The sequence below is a fragment of the Gracilinanus agilis genome, chromosome 2, assembly GCF_016433145.1.
Source record: "Gracilinanus agilis isolate LMUSP501 chromosome 2, AgileGrace, whole genome shotgun sequence".
In the NCBI taxonomy this organism is placed as follows: domain Eukaryota; kingdom Metazoa; phylum Chordata; class Mammalia; order Didelphimorphia; family Didelphidae; genus Gracilinanus; species Gracilinanus agilis.
In genome coordinates, this window is record NC_058131.1 from 63,122,501 (window position 1) to 63,138,205 (window position 15,705).

Sequence of the window (15,705 nt, forward strand, 5' to 3'; positions counted from 1 at the left end):
CGGGGAATCAAAGCCCCGCCGGGGACAGACGCCCGCTTAGGTCCGGACACGTCCGCTTCCAGGTGGACTTTGAGATGCTGGCCGAGAATCTGGGGCAGCTGGAGCGGCGGAGCCAGGTGGCCGAGGAGAATCTGAGGGACCTGACTAAGCACGATCTGACGCCCGCCCTTCGGGCCCGCCTCACCCACTTTCTAAGCCAGTGTGCCCGGCGCATTGCCACGCTCAAAGTGGTGCACCGACGCGTGTGCAACAGGTGGGCCGGGGTGCCGGGGCAGGGCAGGGCTGAGGCGCTGGGGGGGCTCCTGGGCCTGACGGCCGTCCGTGCCCCACAGGTTCCGCGCCTTCCTGCTCTACTTGGGGTACCCCGCAGAAGTGGCCCGCGAGATTCGGGTGATGCCGTTCTGCCACACGCTTCACGAGTTTGCGCTGGAGTACCGGACGTGCCGGGAGCGCGTACTCCAACAGCAGCGGAAGCGAGCCACATACCGGGAGCGCAACAAGACCAGGGGGCGCATGATCACCGAGGTAAGCCCCCTCCTGGCGGCCCCCCAAAGCGCCCCCAGCCCTCTGTGGGGATGCCGCTGACCCTTGCCCACACCTATCCAGACAGGGAAGTTCTCCTCCATGGCGGAGGCGGCCTCCGGCCTTGAGACCGTGCCAGTGGCAGTGACCGGCGGCCCGGACCAGGGGGACCAGGACACGGACATCACCATGCGGAGCCTGCTGAGCAGCGGGCCCGAAGCCCCGACCCACAGCCGGAGGAGCCGAGGTAAGGAGGGGGAGGCCGTTCTGCCACACGCTTCACGAGTTTGCGCTGGAGTACCGGACGTGCCGGGAGCGCGTACCCCAACAGTACGCGTCCTTCTCTTCCTTGTCCTGAGCCCACTCCCGCGTCCCCAGGTGTGCCCCGGAACACCCCCGCAGGCGCCCCGGCGGCATCCCCAACAGCCTCCCCGGAGGAGGCCCCCGGCCCCGGCGCTCCCAGCGATGTGTCGGATGAGATCATGGACAGGCTGGTGCAGTCGGTGACCCGGTGCAGGCCCAGAGCCCTGGCTGCCCAGGAGCGAAAGCGATCTCGGGGCAACAGAAAGTCCTGTAAGTACCGGCCCAGAAGAGGCTGGTGGTCCTGAGGCCGCCTCCCGAGCCACTGACTCTTCTGGCTGGATGCTACCCGGCCATCCTTCTACCCGATTCCTCGGGCCTTTCCCCCATTGCCAACCAATGGTCTTTCCTCCCTGCAGTGAGAAGGACGCTGAAGGGCGGCCTTGGCGATGACCTGGTGCAGGCACTGGGGCTGAGCAAAGGGCCTGGCCTGGAGGTGTGAGGGGGATCCCCTGCTCCATCCCCACCCCCAGAGCCTCCCTCAACCTGGCCCAGAGCCTCCAGAGGAGCCCTTCCCCAGCCATTTCATCACTCCATGTGTGTGCCACGAGGGCCCGGCATCCTGAGCAGTATTACTTGTGTGTGTGCCTGTGTTTGGTGTGTGTGCGTGTGAGACATTCCCAGCCGGGAAGAATAAAATAAAGGTATTTCTAACCAAACAGAGGCATCTCTTTCCTGCTGAAGGGCACCCCCCCAAAGCCCAGACGTAGCTCAGCCCTGGACTAGTGCGCAGGGGTCCCCGGCACGTCCCCCCAGACACACGTGGCTCCCAGCTTTGGCTCTTTATTGTCAGAAGCCGGCCCCCTCCCTCTGGCCTCCCCGACCCGGTTCATCTGGATGTCCAGGCTTCACAAGCTGCCAGTCTCTCCGGGGCAGTCACGGGGCAGGACTCGGGCACTGGACTGATACGGCCTGCCCGGCCTGGGAGAGTCTCGCTCGGGTCTGCGGCTGCGGCCGGCTCTCTGCCACCATCCTGGCTACAACCGCTTCATCTGTCGGCGCTCCTGCCGTCGTTGGCGCTTCTCGTTGGGCTCCACCATGGAGGTGGCTGACTCTGCTGTGAGCCAGGGGCTCAGGATGTTTACCCACAGGAGGTAGAGGGCCCGGCCTGGAGCCTACAAGAAAACAGGGCAGGGAGGGCCTGAGGCGACTGGGATGGCGGTGCCTGACTGCCGAACAAGACAACCATCTTCCCATCTTCGAGTATTCAAAGGGATGTGACTGAGAAGGCAAGTCTAAGAGCCATGAGAGGCAGTCAGGGCAGGAGCTTTATAACAAAGCAGCCACCTCGGAGGTGGCAAAGCCCAGTGAGGGCCCAGGCCCAGGAGGAGAAAGGTCCCCTCCAACCAAAGACTGTAGGGAGGGTCTGTGCCCCCACCCTGATTGTTCTCCCCCCAGTGCCCAAATCGGGGGGAACTGAATCGGCATTGGGCACTTCTGTCCCTCCCAGCCCCCATCCTCCTTACCAAGAGCCAGAAATACCACACGTAGAGGGAGAAACAGCTGAGCACTTGGACAATGGCTGTCAGCAGGATCACATCTTTCAGGTGCCTTGTGGGAAGATAGAGGGAGGGAAGGAAGAGGTCAGAAATGGAGGGGAAGTGAGGGTACCCCTGGGGATGACGGGCTGTGAAAGGCCAGGAGTCCTGCCCGCAGCTCTCAGTCCCAACCGCCAAAAAGGTCAGAGGCAGACGGTGGCCACGCTTGGGGTGGGCCGAGGCACAGCTTGCTCTGGCAAGCTTTCCCCCACCCCCCGGGGTAAAGGAGTGAGCCGGCAGCAGGTCCCGCTCACCTGGGCTGGCGGGGGACACTCACTCTGCCATTCCCTGTTCCATGTTGAGGTCGATGCCGCTGTCTGCCAGAGCCCCATCCTCCGAGAAGGCTGCCTTGGCCATGGAGCTCATGGAGCGGTAGCTGGCCCCATACACGACCAAGCTGAATACTAGGGCTGTCTGCGGGGAACACAGGGGGTTAGGGCCACACTTGGAGGCTGGGGGAGAATTCAGAAGTCTTGCCAGGCTGTCTCTGCCCAGGTAAGAAAAACATTTCAGAAATAGCTGGGGTAGAGGGATGTCATAAACGTACCCAGGCCCAGAAAGATGCTGAGGAGTAGAAGATCCCTAGGGTCACGATGCTGTAAATTGCCTGGAACCAGAGACAGGGACAGTGTCAGGATAAAAGGCAGCATCCTTGCCTGAAGGTCCTGCTTTTTGCTGGGGTAACTCCCCTTTGCTGACCGACACCGTTAGTAGAACCCAATTGTCCCTCCCCTCAATGGGGACCATAAAGGTTTGGAAGTAGAGGGGAGGTAAAAAACTGGGGACAAAGCCCCAGGGCATCAGAGAAAAGTGGCCTAATGATATCCTAGTGGATCAACCTTTATTCAGACCCGAGGCTGCAGGTTGATAGCTTTGTCCAGAGGTGCCGAACAGCCCTGACCTATACTCCCAGAGTCCTCTAGCTGGAAATAACCCTTATTTTCCCTAGTTTGGTTCTAGAGAAGCCAGGAGAGGCTTCAAAGGCTACTGAATGAGCACTCGTTCACAGGTTTGATCCTTCACTCGGAAATGCTCCCCCAAAACCATCTACCAGTGTCAGCCACTTCCAATGAACCCTACCATGCTCTTAGTGTTTGATGAGAAAAGCAACATCCCTCTCACCCAAAGACCCAGCTTTATCCCTGCCCAGGACTCAGGACCCTGCGCAGACAAAGGACCAAGTGGGAGAAGCCCATTCCCAAAGCAATGGAGATCCCTCTAGAACCCTAAAACCTCAGCACACAGAGGGGTAGTAGGCACTCACAGTGGCACCCAGGATGATCCGAAAGTAGAATTTCAGAGTTTCCTTATTTTCTTCAAATATCTGCTTCTTCCCCTTCGTGCCCACCTTCCCTTTGGGCTACAAGCAAGAGTTTTAAGGCTTAGAGGAGACACTTCAACAGGCCCACCCCTCCCCTGCCCCTCAAATATCAGGTCTGATTCATTCCAAAAATCGACCCACCTCATAACCACCCAGCTCATCTTCATCCTGATATAATCCAAGACCCTTTCTGGTAGATGCTGGTCTTAACTACTACCCTACCTCCCCATCCCCACTCTGCATGCATGCATTTGGTGTACATGTGCATCCCAAGTCTAATATACAAGATCATAGTTTTACAGTTGGAAAGGACTTTAGAGATCATTTAACACCGTCTTCTTGTTTTATGAATGAGGAAACCAACCCCAAGGGGGTTAAGAGTCCAAGCCACCCAGGTGGCTGAGCTAGCTCTTTAATAGAGATTCCTAAAGCCCAGGTCTGACCATGTCACTCCTCTATTCAAGAAACTTCAGTGGCCCCACCTCACCTCAGTCTGAAGTTTGGGATAAAATAAAAACTGCTCTTTGGCTTTTAAACTTTCTTATAGGGGCAACTAGTTGGCTCAGTGGATTGAATGCCAGGAGCCAGGAGGACCTGGGTTAAAACCTGGCCTCATATACTTCCTAATTGTGTAACCCTGGGCAAGTCACTTAACCCTGTTTACCTAGCCCTTGCCCTCCTTTCACAGAGTTGTTATTAAGACATAAGTTAAGGGTTTTTAAAAAAAAAGTGTCTTACAACCTGGCTCCAGCATACTTATAAGTCAGATTTGGAACTCATTGCTCTCTCACAAGGTCTACACTCCAGCCACACTGGCCTGCTTACTGGTCCACAGGGTCCATCTCCCAACTCACACAATCTTTGCATAGCCTAGTCCCCCATGCCTGGAACATCCTCACCTCCACTTAGTAGAATACTAGAATCCCTCCTTGATCCTGGTATATTCTCCAATACTAGTGGTCTTCCCAAGGGAATTTGGATCTATTTTGTACCTAATTCCCTGTGATTAAACGACTTGAAGAATACATTGAAGAATGTATGCTCTTGAAAGCAGGAATTGTTTCATTTTTGGTTTTGCATTTCAGCAACTAGTGAAGTGTTTTTATACTTTTTCACTTGAGATTTTAATAGCTCACATGGATTTAATTCTTGTCTTTATACTGATGGCTCTCATCTATTTATCCAGCCCTAACCTCTCTCCTGACCTCCAATCTAGAATCTCCAGCTGGCTATTGAACATCTCAAACAGGATGTCCATAGACATTTAGTAGATTCAACATGTCCAAAACAGAAATAATCATTCCCCTCCCCCCACAACTCTCTCTTCTTCCTAACTTTCTTATTATAGTAGGGGTCACTACCATCCCCCCAGGCACCCAAGCTCAAACTCTTGGGGTCATCCACAGCTCTCACCCTCAAGTTCAATTTGTTTCCAGGTCCTGTTAATTTTACTTTAGTAAAGATATATATACATACATATATATATATATATTAATTAAACTTCCTTAGCTTCCATCACCTCTAGTATCAGATATATGAAATCTTCTGCTTCATGTTTAAAAACCTAGTCCCTCCTACCTTTCTGGGCTTTTTACACCTCATAAACCACCTCCCACATACTCAGTGTATCAGTGACATTGCCTCCTTACTGTTCCAAGAATAAGATCCTCCATCTCTCCACTCCAGACATTTTCTCTTGTCTATTTCCCACAAATAGAATGCTTTCTAAACCTCTTCATTTGCATCTCCTGGCTTCCTCCAAGTCCCAGCTAAGATCTCATCTTCTGCAAGAACTCTTTCCCAACTCTTTTCCCCTTAATGCCAATGCTTTCCTTCTGTTGATTATCTCCTGACCTTACATCATTTCTGCATATTGAATTTCCCATTAGACTGCAAGCTCCCTAAGGGCAGGGACCCTCTTTTGTCTCTGTTTGTGCCCCCAGCACTTGGTACAATGTCTGCCCTTTGTAAATGTTCACTGATCTGTGGATTCTGCCTTTCTTCCCCAGTGCCCAGTGCTGAGCCTGGCACATAACTGGCGCTTCCTAATTCTTTGACAGAGCAGGGGCTTAACAAGTACTTCCTGATTTGAATGTGCCACCTTGGTAGATTTCATTCGTTTGGCCCTATTTCTCTCTACCTTGGTATGTTCCATATAGCCCCTTACTGGGTTACATCCCTTTGGGCTCTTAACTTGGTACCTTCCACTGTATCCCTAGCTCCCCTTAGGCCCCCACCCTAGTACATTCTACTATGGCCCTAGCTCCCCTTGGCCCTCCACCTTGGTACATTCCACTATGTCTCTAGCTCCCTTTGGGCTCCCACCTTGGTATATTCCACTATGCCCCTTGGGCCCCCACCCTGGCACATTCTATTATGGCCCTAGCTCCCCTCAGGCTCCCACCTTGGTACGTTCCACAATGACTACTGGGCCTCCACCTTGGTACCTTCTATTGCGGCCCTAGCTCCCCCTTGGGCTCCCATCTTGGTATGTTCCACCATGGCCATTGGCCACCCCCCCCCCCCCAGTCCCTAGCTCCCCTTGAGCCTCCACCTTGATACATTCCACTATGCCCCTTGCTCTCTCTGGGTCCCCCACTTTGGTGCGTTTCAGTATGCTCCTCCTTTTCCTTGGGGCCCCTCTTTGGTACATTCCGTCACCCCCCGCCCCGTCCCATGCTTTGGTAGATCCCTGTCTCCTTTTGCGGCTCAGACCATTTCTTTCCCTGGCATTCCTTTTGATTAGCTTCCCCAGGCTTCGAGCCTTGCTCTGGACTCTCCACCCTCTCGTACCCTGTCTCATCCTTACCGCCATGGCGTCACCAACCCACCAACTCCGGGGTGGAGAGGAGGACGAACGGTGGCTATGGGCGCCAGGTAGCACCAGCTCAGCAAGGAGAGCGCTCCGGGTGGGGACGGGGGCGGGGAGAGGGGATAAAGTCGGCAAGCGATTACGTCATCTGGCGGGCGCCGGAAGTGCGCCATAGCACTTCCTCCCAACGTCTCCGCCCGGAGCTTCGACTGGACTACGACACCCGACAGCCTGTGCGCGGCGGGGCGAAGGCCGGGCAGAGGGAAGGCTAGTGGCCATGGCCGAGTCGCTGCCCCCTGAGGTGAGAGTAGATCTCACGCCCCCCCGGCCTAAGGCCGCCTGCAAACGTTCGTCCTGCCCCTTGGTACTCAGATTAATGGTCTGTCCTCAGCGGCCGCCCCCCACTCCCCCGCCTGCTTTCACTCCACCACCCTCCGAAATCGCTCTCGTGGACGTGGAGGCAGCGCAACATGACTGAGCCGTGGGAGGCCGGAGAGCCAGGGTTCAAATCCCACCTCGGGCACCTGCTAGATGGGCGGCTCCAGGCTTGTCACTGCATGGCTCTGTGCCTCTGTTTCCTTATGTCAAACGAAGACTCGATGGCCTCAAAGGACTTCCCCCATCCCCGAGCCTCTGTACCGTGTCTTCCTGCCCTCTCCCCCGCAGCTTGTGCTCACCCCAACTGGGTCCTGTACCATCTGCCCCACTCCCCGCCACTAGCCCGAATTGACTTCCATTACATGGCTCCCTCCACGCCCCCGGGGCTTCTCCAGGTCTTTTCCCAGTTAGATTCCAGCTCTTGAAGGACCCCACACCTCTTCCTCGGAGGGACAGGACAAAGGAGCTGAAACTCTTCCAGAACTGCCGCTGCTCAGTTATGCCAAACAGGTGTTTCTACAGGTGCCCCCTCCCGCCACTATCTGGTAAAGAAAGCTCCGAAAAGAGGCAGATTGGTACTGGCTGGAAGACGTCATTTTGGTGACTTGCATTGTAGAACTGCTGTAAATTTTGTTTAGATCCTTTACAAGTGTTATCTCATTGAATCTCTGGGAAGAAGGTGGTGCTATTATTGTCCTCACTTTACAAATTAGCAAATTGAGGCAAGCAGAGGTGAAGTGACCTGCCTGGAGTCACACAGTTGGTAATGTCAGATCTGAACTGGGAGTTCATTGGACCATCTAGCTGCCTAAGGAGGAGACCTTAGTTAAACTGTAGTGCTAGAAGAGTCTACCTGAGGCCAGGCAGCTCTATTTAATTAAACACTTTTTGTTGGATTCACCAAACATTTAATGATTCCACACCAAGAAAAGGCAGTGGATGTGAAGTCATATAGCTGGATTGCATTCCCAGGTCTGCTGTGAACCTGTGTTATCTTAAGCAAGTCCCTTATCCTAGACTCCTCAGCTATAAAATCAGGATAGTAGACTAGATCACCTATAAGGCCTTTGCCATACTGATTTCATTTGCAAAGAGCTGTGCTTGTCTCTGGTGATACAAAGACAAAAAAAAATAATAATAATAATAGCCCTTGCCCTCAGGGAATTTACTTTCTACTCGTTATTGTTCAGTCATATTTCTTCCTGATCCCATTTAAGATTTTTTTGGCAGATACCAAAGTAGTTTGTCATTTTCTTCATTTTACAGATGAGAAAACCAAGGCAAAGTGCGACTTGACGAAAAAAAAGTGACTTACCTAGGGTCACACAGTGTCTGAAACCAAATTTGAACTTAGATCTTCCTGACTCCATGTCCAGTATTCTTATCCCTTTTCACACCTAGCTGTCCCTTCCTTTCTACTAAGAATAAAAAATTATTGAGGGATGGGATACCTGACCTTTTGTTTTTATAGGGAACTCTCAGCTAATAAAACACTCTTTACGCATAAAGGATGTCACTTTCTCTGCAGCATATAGTCTTAGAAATTTGTTTAGAACTTTGAGAGTTTCCCTGAATAAACCCAGAGTCACAGTCAATATGTGTCAAAGTGGTCACTTGAACCCAGGTCTTCCTGGCTTTGAGGCCAGCTCTCTTTCCATGAAGACCCTCTACAATATGTAAACAAACCAAAAAATATGGCCCTTTAGGAGCAAGAGCACAGACTATAGCAGGCTTCCCCACAGTAGTGTCACAGGAGCTGAGCCTTGACTGCTTGCCTCTATGGATTCTGAGGGCCAACAGGGAATGTGCTAGGCCTGTGCTAAGGCACCAAGACAGGAAGCTGACCTAGAACAGTTGTTAGATTTAGGAAGGGATTCTCTGAATCCAGGTCAATATTGCATTCATTTATGAAGTGTCTACAATATACAAGACCCTTCAATAGGCATTGGAAGTCCATGAAAAAAGGGCACAGACTTTACACTCCAAGAGGTTCCATTCTGTGAGGGGGGAGTATGACATTCACAGATAGGTTACAATACAAAGTAAATTAACAGCTATACTTTTGGACTTCTCCATCCTGCTACTCCTCCCCATTCACTTCCTCTTCTCCCTTTCTTTCCACAACCCCCTTTTCAGCTTCCTTTTGTGTATTGTCTTCCCTCATTATATTGTAAGTTCCTTGTGAGCAGGGATGGTCTTTGTTTCATATTTTTGTCTCCTACTTAGCACAATACCTGGCCAACCGTATACATATAATGAATATTTATTGACTGACTAAAGTGTGATTGGGGCACAGGAGAGAGCTAGACAAAGACCTGAGGGAAAAGAGAATATTTTCTTCTTTCCTTCCCTTCCCTTTTGTCTTAGAATTGATATCAGTTTCTGGGGGCAGCTGGGTGGCCCAGAAGATTGAGAACCAGGCACAGAGACAGGAGGTGCTGGGTTCAAATTTGATCTCAGATACTTACTAGCTGTATGACCCTGAGCAAGTCACTTAACCCCCATTGACTAGCCCTTACCACTCTTCTGCCTTAGACCCAATACCCAGAAATTGATTCTAAGATGTAAAGGTAAGGGTTTTAAATAAATAAATAAATTTTTAAAAAAAGAATTGATAACAGTTTCAAGGCAGAGGAATGATGAGTGCCAGGCAATGGGGGAAAAGTGACCTGCCCAGTATCTGAGTATCTGAGGCCATATTGGAACCCAGGAACTTCCATCTCCAGGCTTGCTCTGTATCCACAGAGCCACCTAGCTGCCCCAAGAAAGAATATTTTCAACCAGGGAATGTTTCAAAGACAAAGAGGTACCTGAGCCGAGTCTTGAAAAAAGAAAAGGATTTCAGCCAGCAGGGAGGCATACACAGGGAGAAAATGTATTTCAGGCAAGAGGGAAACCCTTCATAAACGTCCTGGTAGGGGACTGGACAAGAGCAAATGGATCTTTGCCCATCATTTTGGCCAGAAAACACAGCCATTGTAGGTTTGCATTATTTCTCTTGCATGTGTTTTATTTACAAAAGAGGGACATGAGCACGATTGTGCATTGGGAAGATTACTTCTGCAGCTTTGTGAAGGGTTACCTGGAAAGGGAGAAAACCGAAACAAGGAGGCAGAGCAGGAGGAAATTATGGGTGAAAAGTGATGACCACATGATCAAGGATGTGGAGAGCATGAGCAAGAGACAAAGGTTCAGGTACAAACAGAATTATTGGGCCTTGTCAGCTTGGAGTGAGAGAGAGAAAAGAGGCAAAGATGACTGAAGACTGGGGAAATGGCAGCGCCATTAGCAAGAATGGAAGTTGGGAAGATGGGCAGCTAGAGGGAATAGATGATTTTCCTTTCTCCTATGTGATAGCTGATGTGGCCTGGAATTAAGAGCTTCCAACTCAGATAGAAATGGGAGCCCATGAATTCATACCTCAGGATCCCTGCAGGCCAATATTGGCAGACTTTTAAAAAAAATACTGTGTTTTATTGTAGTTTTGTTTTGTTAAATGCTTCCCCATTACATTTTCATCTATTGTGGGCCAGGTGTTTGACACTTGAGATTTGCTGCTCACATGCTGGTAATGTAAGAATAATCCCAGCCCACATCTGGCTCTGGCTCCTGCTCTCCACCCTAGAAAAGGGTAGGCTTTCATTTGAACCCAATAGGGATTGTAGTGTATATAGTAGCCACCAGATGGCGCTGCCACCCAGGCACCAAACAAGTAGCCCTCCGCTGGAGGACATTCAGTGGCCCTGGCAGCTAGCTGGCTTTCTCAAAGGCTGCAGTATCCTTCTGCTCCTGTGTGTGTGTGTGTGTGTGTGTGTGTGTGTGTGTGTGTGTGTGTGTGTGTGTGTGTGTGTTTTGGAGGGGGTGCTCAGCCTTACACGTAGATCCTATATAATCCACCATTTCCTACCCAACCCTCCTCCCCTCAATATCCTCAGAGTAGCTCACACAGCTCATGGCACCTGGGCACTTAGTGTAGACCTAGGACTCTGATACAGGCTTAAAATAATCTTTAAAAAAAATGGAACATCTGCATGAATCAGTGAGTGGAGAGCCAGGCCTAGAGGTGGGAGGTCCTAGGTTTGAATCTGGCTTCAGACACTTCCTAGCTGTGTGACCCTGGGCAAGTCACTCCCATTGCCTAGCCCTTACTGCTCTTCTGCCTTAGAACCAATACACAGTATTGATTCTAAGATGGAAGATAAGGGTTTAAAAAGAAAAAAGAAACCATCTCTGTTCTAGGACCCTCATCCTGCCTTTGGGAAATCTACTTTGCACCTACCAACTTCTTAAAACTTAAATGATTGACTCTTTTAATTAGCCACAGGATTGAAGCAAAGTGACTATAAAAGCATTGGACCAAAGCAAAAGGGAAAAAACCAACCATAAGCTTTTTTGAAAAAAAAACAACTGTGAGGGGCAGCTAGGTAGCTCAATGGATAGAGCACCAGTCTTGGAGTCAAGAGGACCTGGATTCTAAACTGACCTCAGATACTTCCCCCACCTCTTCCCAGTTGAGAGATGGAAAAGAAAATGGAAGGCAAGGGACGATAGATTTGGGACTAGTGCTTTTCAGCTTGGTAAGCAATCAGAGAGCAGGGAACTCTGGGTTTGAACTGCCTCTTGTTGAGTCTTAGTGAGGCAGCTCTCCGTTCAGTTCAGTTTTGATCTAGTCTGATTTCTGCTTCCACATCTGATCTCATCTTGCTGGTTCTGATCTTTGCCAAGATCATCACAGTTTTCTGGGCCCTATCCTAGTTCAGCTACTGCTTTGCTTGGGTTGGGCTAATGAACTCTCTTCACCAAGAGGCTCAGAAACCTCCTCACTTTCAGCCATATGAAAGAGAATGTATTGGCGAACTGGTCATCTCTTTGTGGGATAAGGAAAAGGAAACTGAGGGGTTTAGGGAGTTCTGTGTGCCTGCATACAATTTCCCCTTATATCTTCCCTACCAGTTGGTCCAGGAGGAAAAAGTAATACACATATTTTGAGTTTGAAGTGCCCACTGGGCATCCATATGAAGATATTCAGCTGACAATTGGGAATACCAGATTAGAGTTTAGGTGAGACATTAGAACTAGATAGTTTGGGAGTTATCTGCATAGAAATGACAATTCAGCTTTGAAACATTCTAGAGGGAACTGTTGCAGCCCTACTCTCTTCCCATCTCCCTCTAAAATCCTATGTTATAATCTTCTCTTAGCAAGGATGCTTCTGCTCTGTGGTCTTGAGAAAGGCCCTGGAAAGAGGCAAGCCTAAATGGTCTAGGCTCCACCCCTACCCCCATCCCATCTGGCTGCAAATGCAAATAAACAAGAATTTGTAGGACATTTACCTATGTGCTGAAGTTCAGAAAAGGGATAGATCCATAGGGACTGGGGTAAATGATAGAGCATAGAATACTAGGGTTGGAAGGAACCTGGGAACAAAGAATGTTAGAGTTGGAAGGAATGTTAGGCCAGAGAATACTAAGATATGTTTAAATGCTGAGTTGTTGAATCTGGAGAGAAACTGAGGAATCATTCCACTAAATTATTATATACCTATTATATTCAGGATTGCCTTTGGGAAATGTAAAGTTCCTCAATGACACTCAACTTCTCTCCTAAACAAAGGCCATCCTGGGTCTTTGTATGGTTGTGAGCCTTGGAACATTGCTTACTCTTCGAAAACTGAAAATGAGTGGCAGAGGCAGTGGAAAGGCAGATGATGGAAGTGAGCCGGCTATGACTAAGGCATTACAAACTTGGCAGAAGTGGAGTGAAGCATTGTCATCAAAGAAGTACATGTCCAAGAAAGAAAACGGCAAGAGAACTAACCGACGGACATCCTGGTGCTCCATCCTGTGGACACTGATGAGATGGCGAGGAAGCACCCGGCTTGTTGGATGGGCTCCCCATGTCCTCATGGCAGGATGTAGGTCAGAGTAGCCAACATGGCTGGGCTGCAGTCTGCATGCTGAAGAACAGATCCGTATCTGTGAGGTCACAGACCTGTCTAAGAATTAATCAGGGAAGGCCCTGTGCTCATTGCTAATAATACAGAGATGAAAAACAGATAGGCCTTGCTCACAAGTAGCTTCTCAGCTAATGGGGGAGTGGGATAAGACTCATACCCATAAATATGATACAGGGCAAATAAAACGTGATGAGGATAAAGCAGATATCTAAAAGTGCTGTAAGAATAGGGGCAGCTCCGTGGCTCAGTGGATAGAGAGGCTCTGTGATCCTGGCCAAGTCACTTAACCCCAGCTAGGAAGTATCTGGGGCCAGATTGGAACCCAGGACCCTCTTGCCTCCAGGCTTTTTTCCATTCTTCTTACAACTCATTCCCCTCCTCTTACTTTTCAATCCAGCATGAACATGGTTATGGGACAACTATTTGGGGGGAGTGAGGGGGAGGGGCGGGATCTGTGTCCATTATACCATACTGTCTTTCTGGTGGGACATATAATTACCAGATTTTATTGAAGAAATCATAGAAGAAAGGCAAAATGGCCTAGTAGATGAAATGTGAGACTTAAAGACAGCAAAGCCCCTGATTCGAATATCGCCTTTAATATTTACAAGCTCTGTAACTATGACAAATCTTTTAAATTCTCTGAGTTTCCATGTATTTATCTATAAAATGGGAGAATACCTAGTTATGAAGATCAAATGAGAATGAGTACATGTAAAGTATTAAATAAATAACAGCTATTATTAAATAACGGGCATTTTTTCCTCTTCAAATTCCTTACTTATTAGACATAGAATAGTGAGGAGATCTGTCAGACTGGTGTGAAAAGTTACCTTTGAAAACTAATAGTAGAGGGCAGCTAAATAGCACAATGGATAGAACACCAAGCTTGGAGTCTGGAGGACCTTCATTCCAGTGTGGCCTCAGACACTTCCTAGCTGGGTGATCCTGGGCAAGTTACTTAATGCCCATTGCCTAGCCCTTATGGCTCTTCTGCCTTGGAACTGATATCAATTCTAAGACAGAAGGTAAGAGTTTTTATTTAAAAAAAAAGAGCCAGTCTGAAGAGTTTGAACTTTAACAAACAGGAAGAATAGAAACATATCTTCTAACCAGCTTTAAAAGAATTCAACATTAATGATATGCCTACCAGGTAAAAAGCACAGTTTGAGGCAACTATGGAGTTAGGAAGTTAAATAAGATAAGGCCTCTGCTCTCAAGGAGCCTACATTTCAGTAAAGGATATAAAACACAGACACTATAATAGATTGTGTAGCGTGGTAAGTACATAAGAAAAAAAGCTTTGGAGAGTTTTGAGGCTTGCAAGGATTACAGATTAAATTTGGAAAGATTCTTAGAGATCATCTAGTTCATCTCTCTTATTCTACAGATGAGGAAATTGAGGCTGAGTCCTAACCCTTTCAAGCCTTCCTTTGGGATCTCATTTTATAACCTTTTCCTGTTGATTAGGTTGGAACAGGAGGAGGAATTTACAGCTGTTGGTTCTCTCCTTATTTATTCTGTCCTAACAGGTTTCGGACACTTCTCCTCCCTTTTCTCTCTTAAATATGCCATACTAGTCCTTGCAGACTCAGACCCAGCCTGTGCTATTATGATGTTCAACTGTCCTCCATGCCACCCCTGTTGTCAGGACCAATGCATGGTATTTAATTCAGCAAATATCAAGGGCTGGCTATGTGCAAAGAACTGTACTAGGATAGGGATACAAAGACACACAAAAAAGGAAATAATCCCTTGATTTCAAAAAGATTTCATTCTACTAGGAGAACACAACATAAATATAGGCAAGTAAATTCAAGAGTGAGAGTACAAACAACTGGAGGAATTTGTGTCTCCTGCAGAGACTAGAGATGAAATTTTGCCAATGGAAAAAAAAAAAAAAAGCTATCAGGCCAGTTGGACTGGAATGAGGAGTTTATGTAAGAGGGTAATAGGACATATATGGTAGTTAAACTGTAGAGTGTCTTAAATGTCAGACTAAAATTGTATGCTAGAAGCAAGTCATTTTTTGGTTGACAGATCCAGTGTATTAGGAATATCAATCTGGTGGTTATTCCTCTTTTTTTTTTAACCCTTACTTTCTGTCTTAGAATTGATACTAAATAGAAGAGCGATAAGGTCCAGGGCATTTGAGGTTAAGTGGCTTGCCCAGGGTCACACAGCTAGGAAGTGTCAGAGGTCAGATTCACTGAACTACCTTGCTGTCCCTTGGTAACTATTCTGAAGATGGTTTGGAGAGGGGAGAAGAGGGAACTGGGAAGACTAATTAAATTGTTTCAATAGCCAAGGCTAGAGGCAATTAAGACCTAAACGAGGTTGGTAGACATGGAAACAGAGAGAAGGGACAGATTTGAGAAGTATTGTAAAGGTAGGATCAACAGGACTCAATAATTCGTTGGATAAAAGTGTATGAAAATAAGAGGAGTCAAAGAAGACGCCAAGATTGGGAACCTAGGTGATTAGACATTTGGTGGTACTAGCAACAGAAATGGGGACGTTTGGAAGAATTGGTATTAAAGAAAATTTGAACTCTACTGTGAATATGTTGAGTTTGGAACAACCTATGGGGCATCCAGATGGACAATGGTCATTTAGCAATAATTAAGCACTGACTCTTTGCCAAGCACTGATATGTGATGCTAATCATCAGCAAAAGGTTAGGGCTGGACAAATGAATCTAAGATTAATCAGCATAGAGATGACAATTGAAACCATAGGAGCTGATGAGATCAGCAAGTGAAATCTGAGAGAGAGAGAGAGAGAGAGAGAGAGAGAGAGAGAGAGAGAGAGAGAGAGA

At 48.4% G+C, this 15,705-nt stretch overlaps 2 protein-coding genes across 2 annotated transcripts in view; one reads left to right on the top strand and one right to left on the bottom strand.

Annotated features, from left to right (window-relative positions):
• FHOD1 (formin homology 2 domain containing 1) overlaps window positions 1-1,541 on the top strand; it is a 34,506-nt gene extending 32,965 nt beyond the window's left edge. The window contains exons 16-20 of the mRNA XM_044659427.1: window positions 14-253; window positions 333-525; window positions 607-769; window positions 901-1,095; window positions 1,242-1,541. Of these exons, the coding sequence (XP_044515362.1) occupies window positions 14-253; window positions 333-525; window positions 607-769; window positions 901-1,095; window positions 1,242-1,324 (874 nt within the window). The 3' untranslated portion in view covers window positions 1,325-1,541. The remainder of the gene's footprint in view (window positions 1-13; window positions 254-332; window positions 526-606; window positions 770-900; window positions 1,096-1,241) is intronic.
• A 108-nt stretch (window positions 1,542-1,649) lies between these two features.
• On the bottom strand, window positions 1,650-6,652 carry TMEM208 (transmembrane protein 208). Its single transcript, XM_044663225.1, has 6 exons — window positions 6,551-6,652; window positions 3,685-3,780; window positions 2,968-3,027; window positions 2,698-2,834; window positions 2,349-2,433; window positions 1,650-1,997 (listed from the first exon to the last, which is right to left on the bottom strand). The coding sequence occupies exons 1-6, from the start codon at window positions 6,554-6,556 to the stop codon at window positions 1,860-1,862; spliced, it is 522 nt and encodes a 173-aa protein (XP_044519160.1). The 5' UTR covers window positions 6,557-6,652; the 3' UTR covers window positions 1,650-1,859.
• Window positions 6,653-15,705: the final 9,053 nt, after the last annotated feature.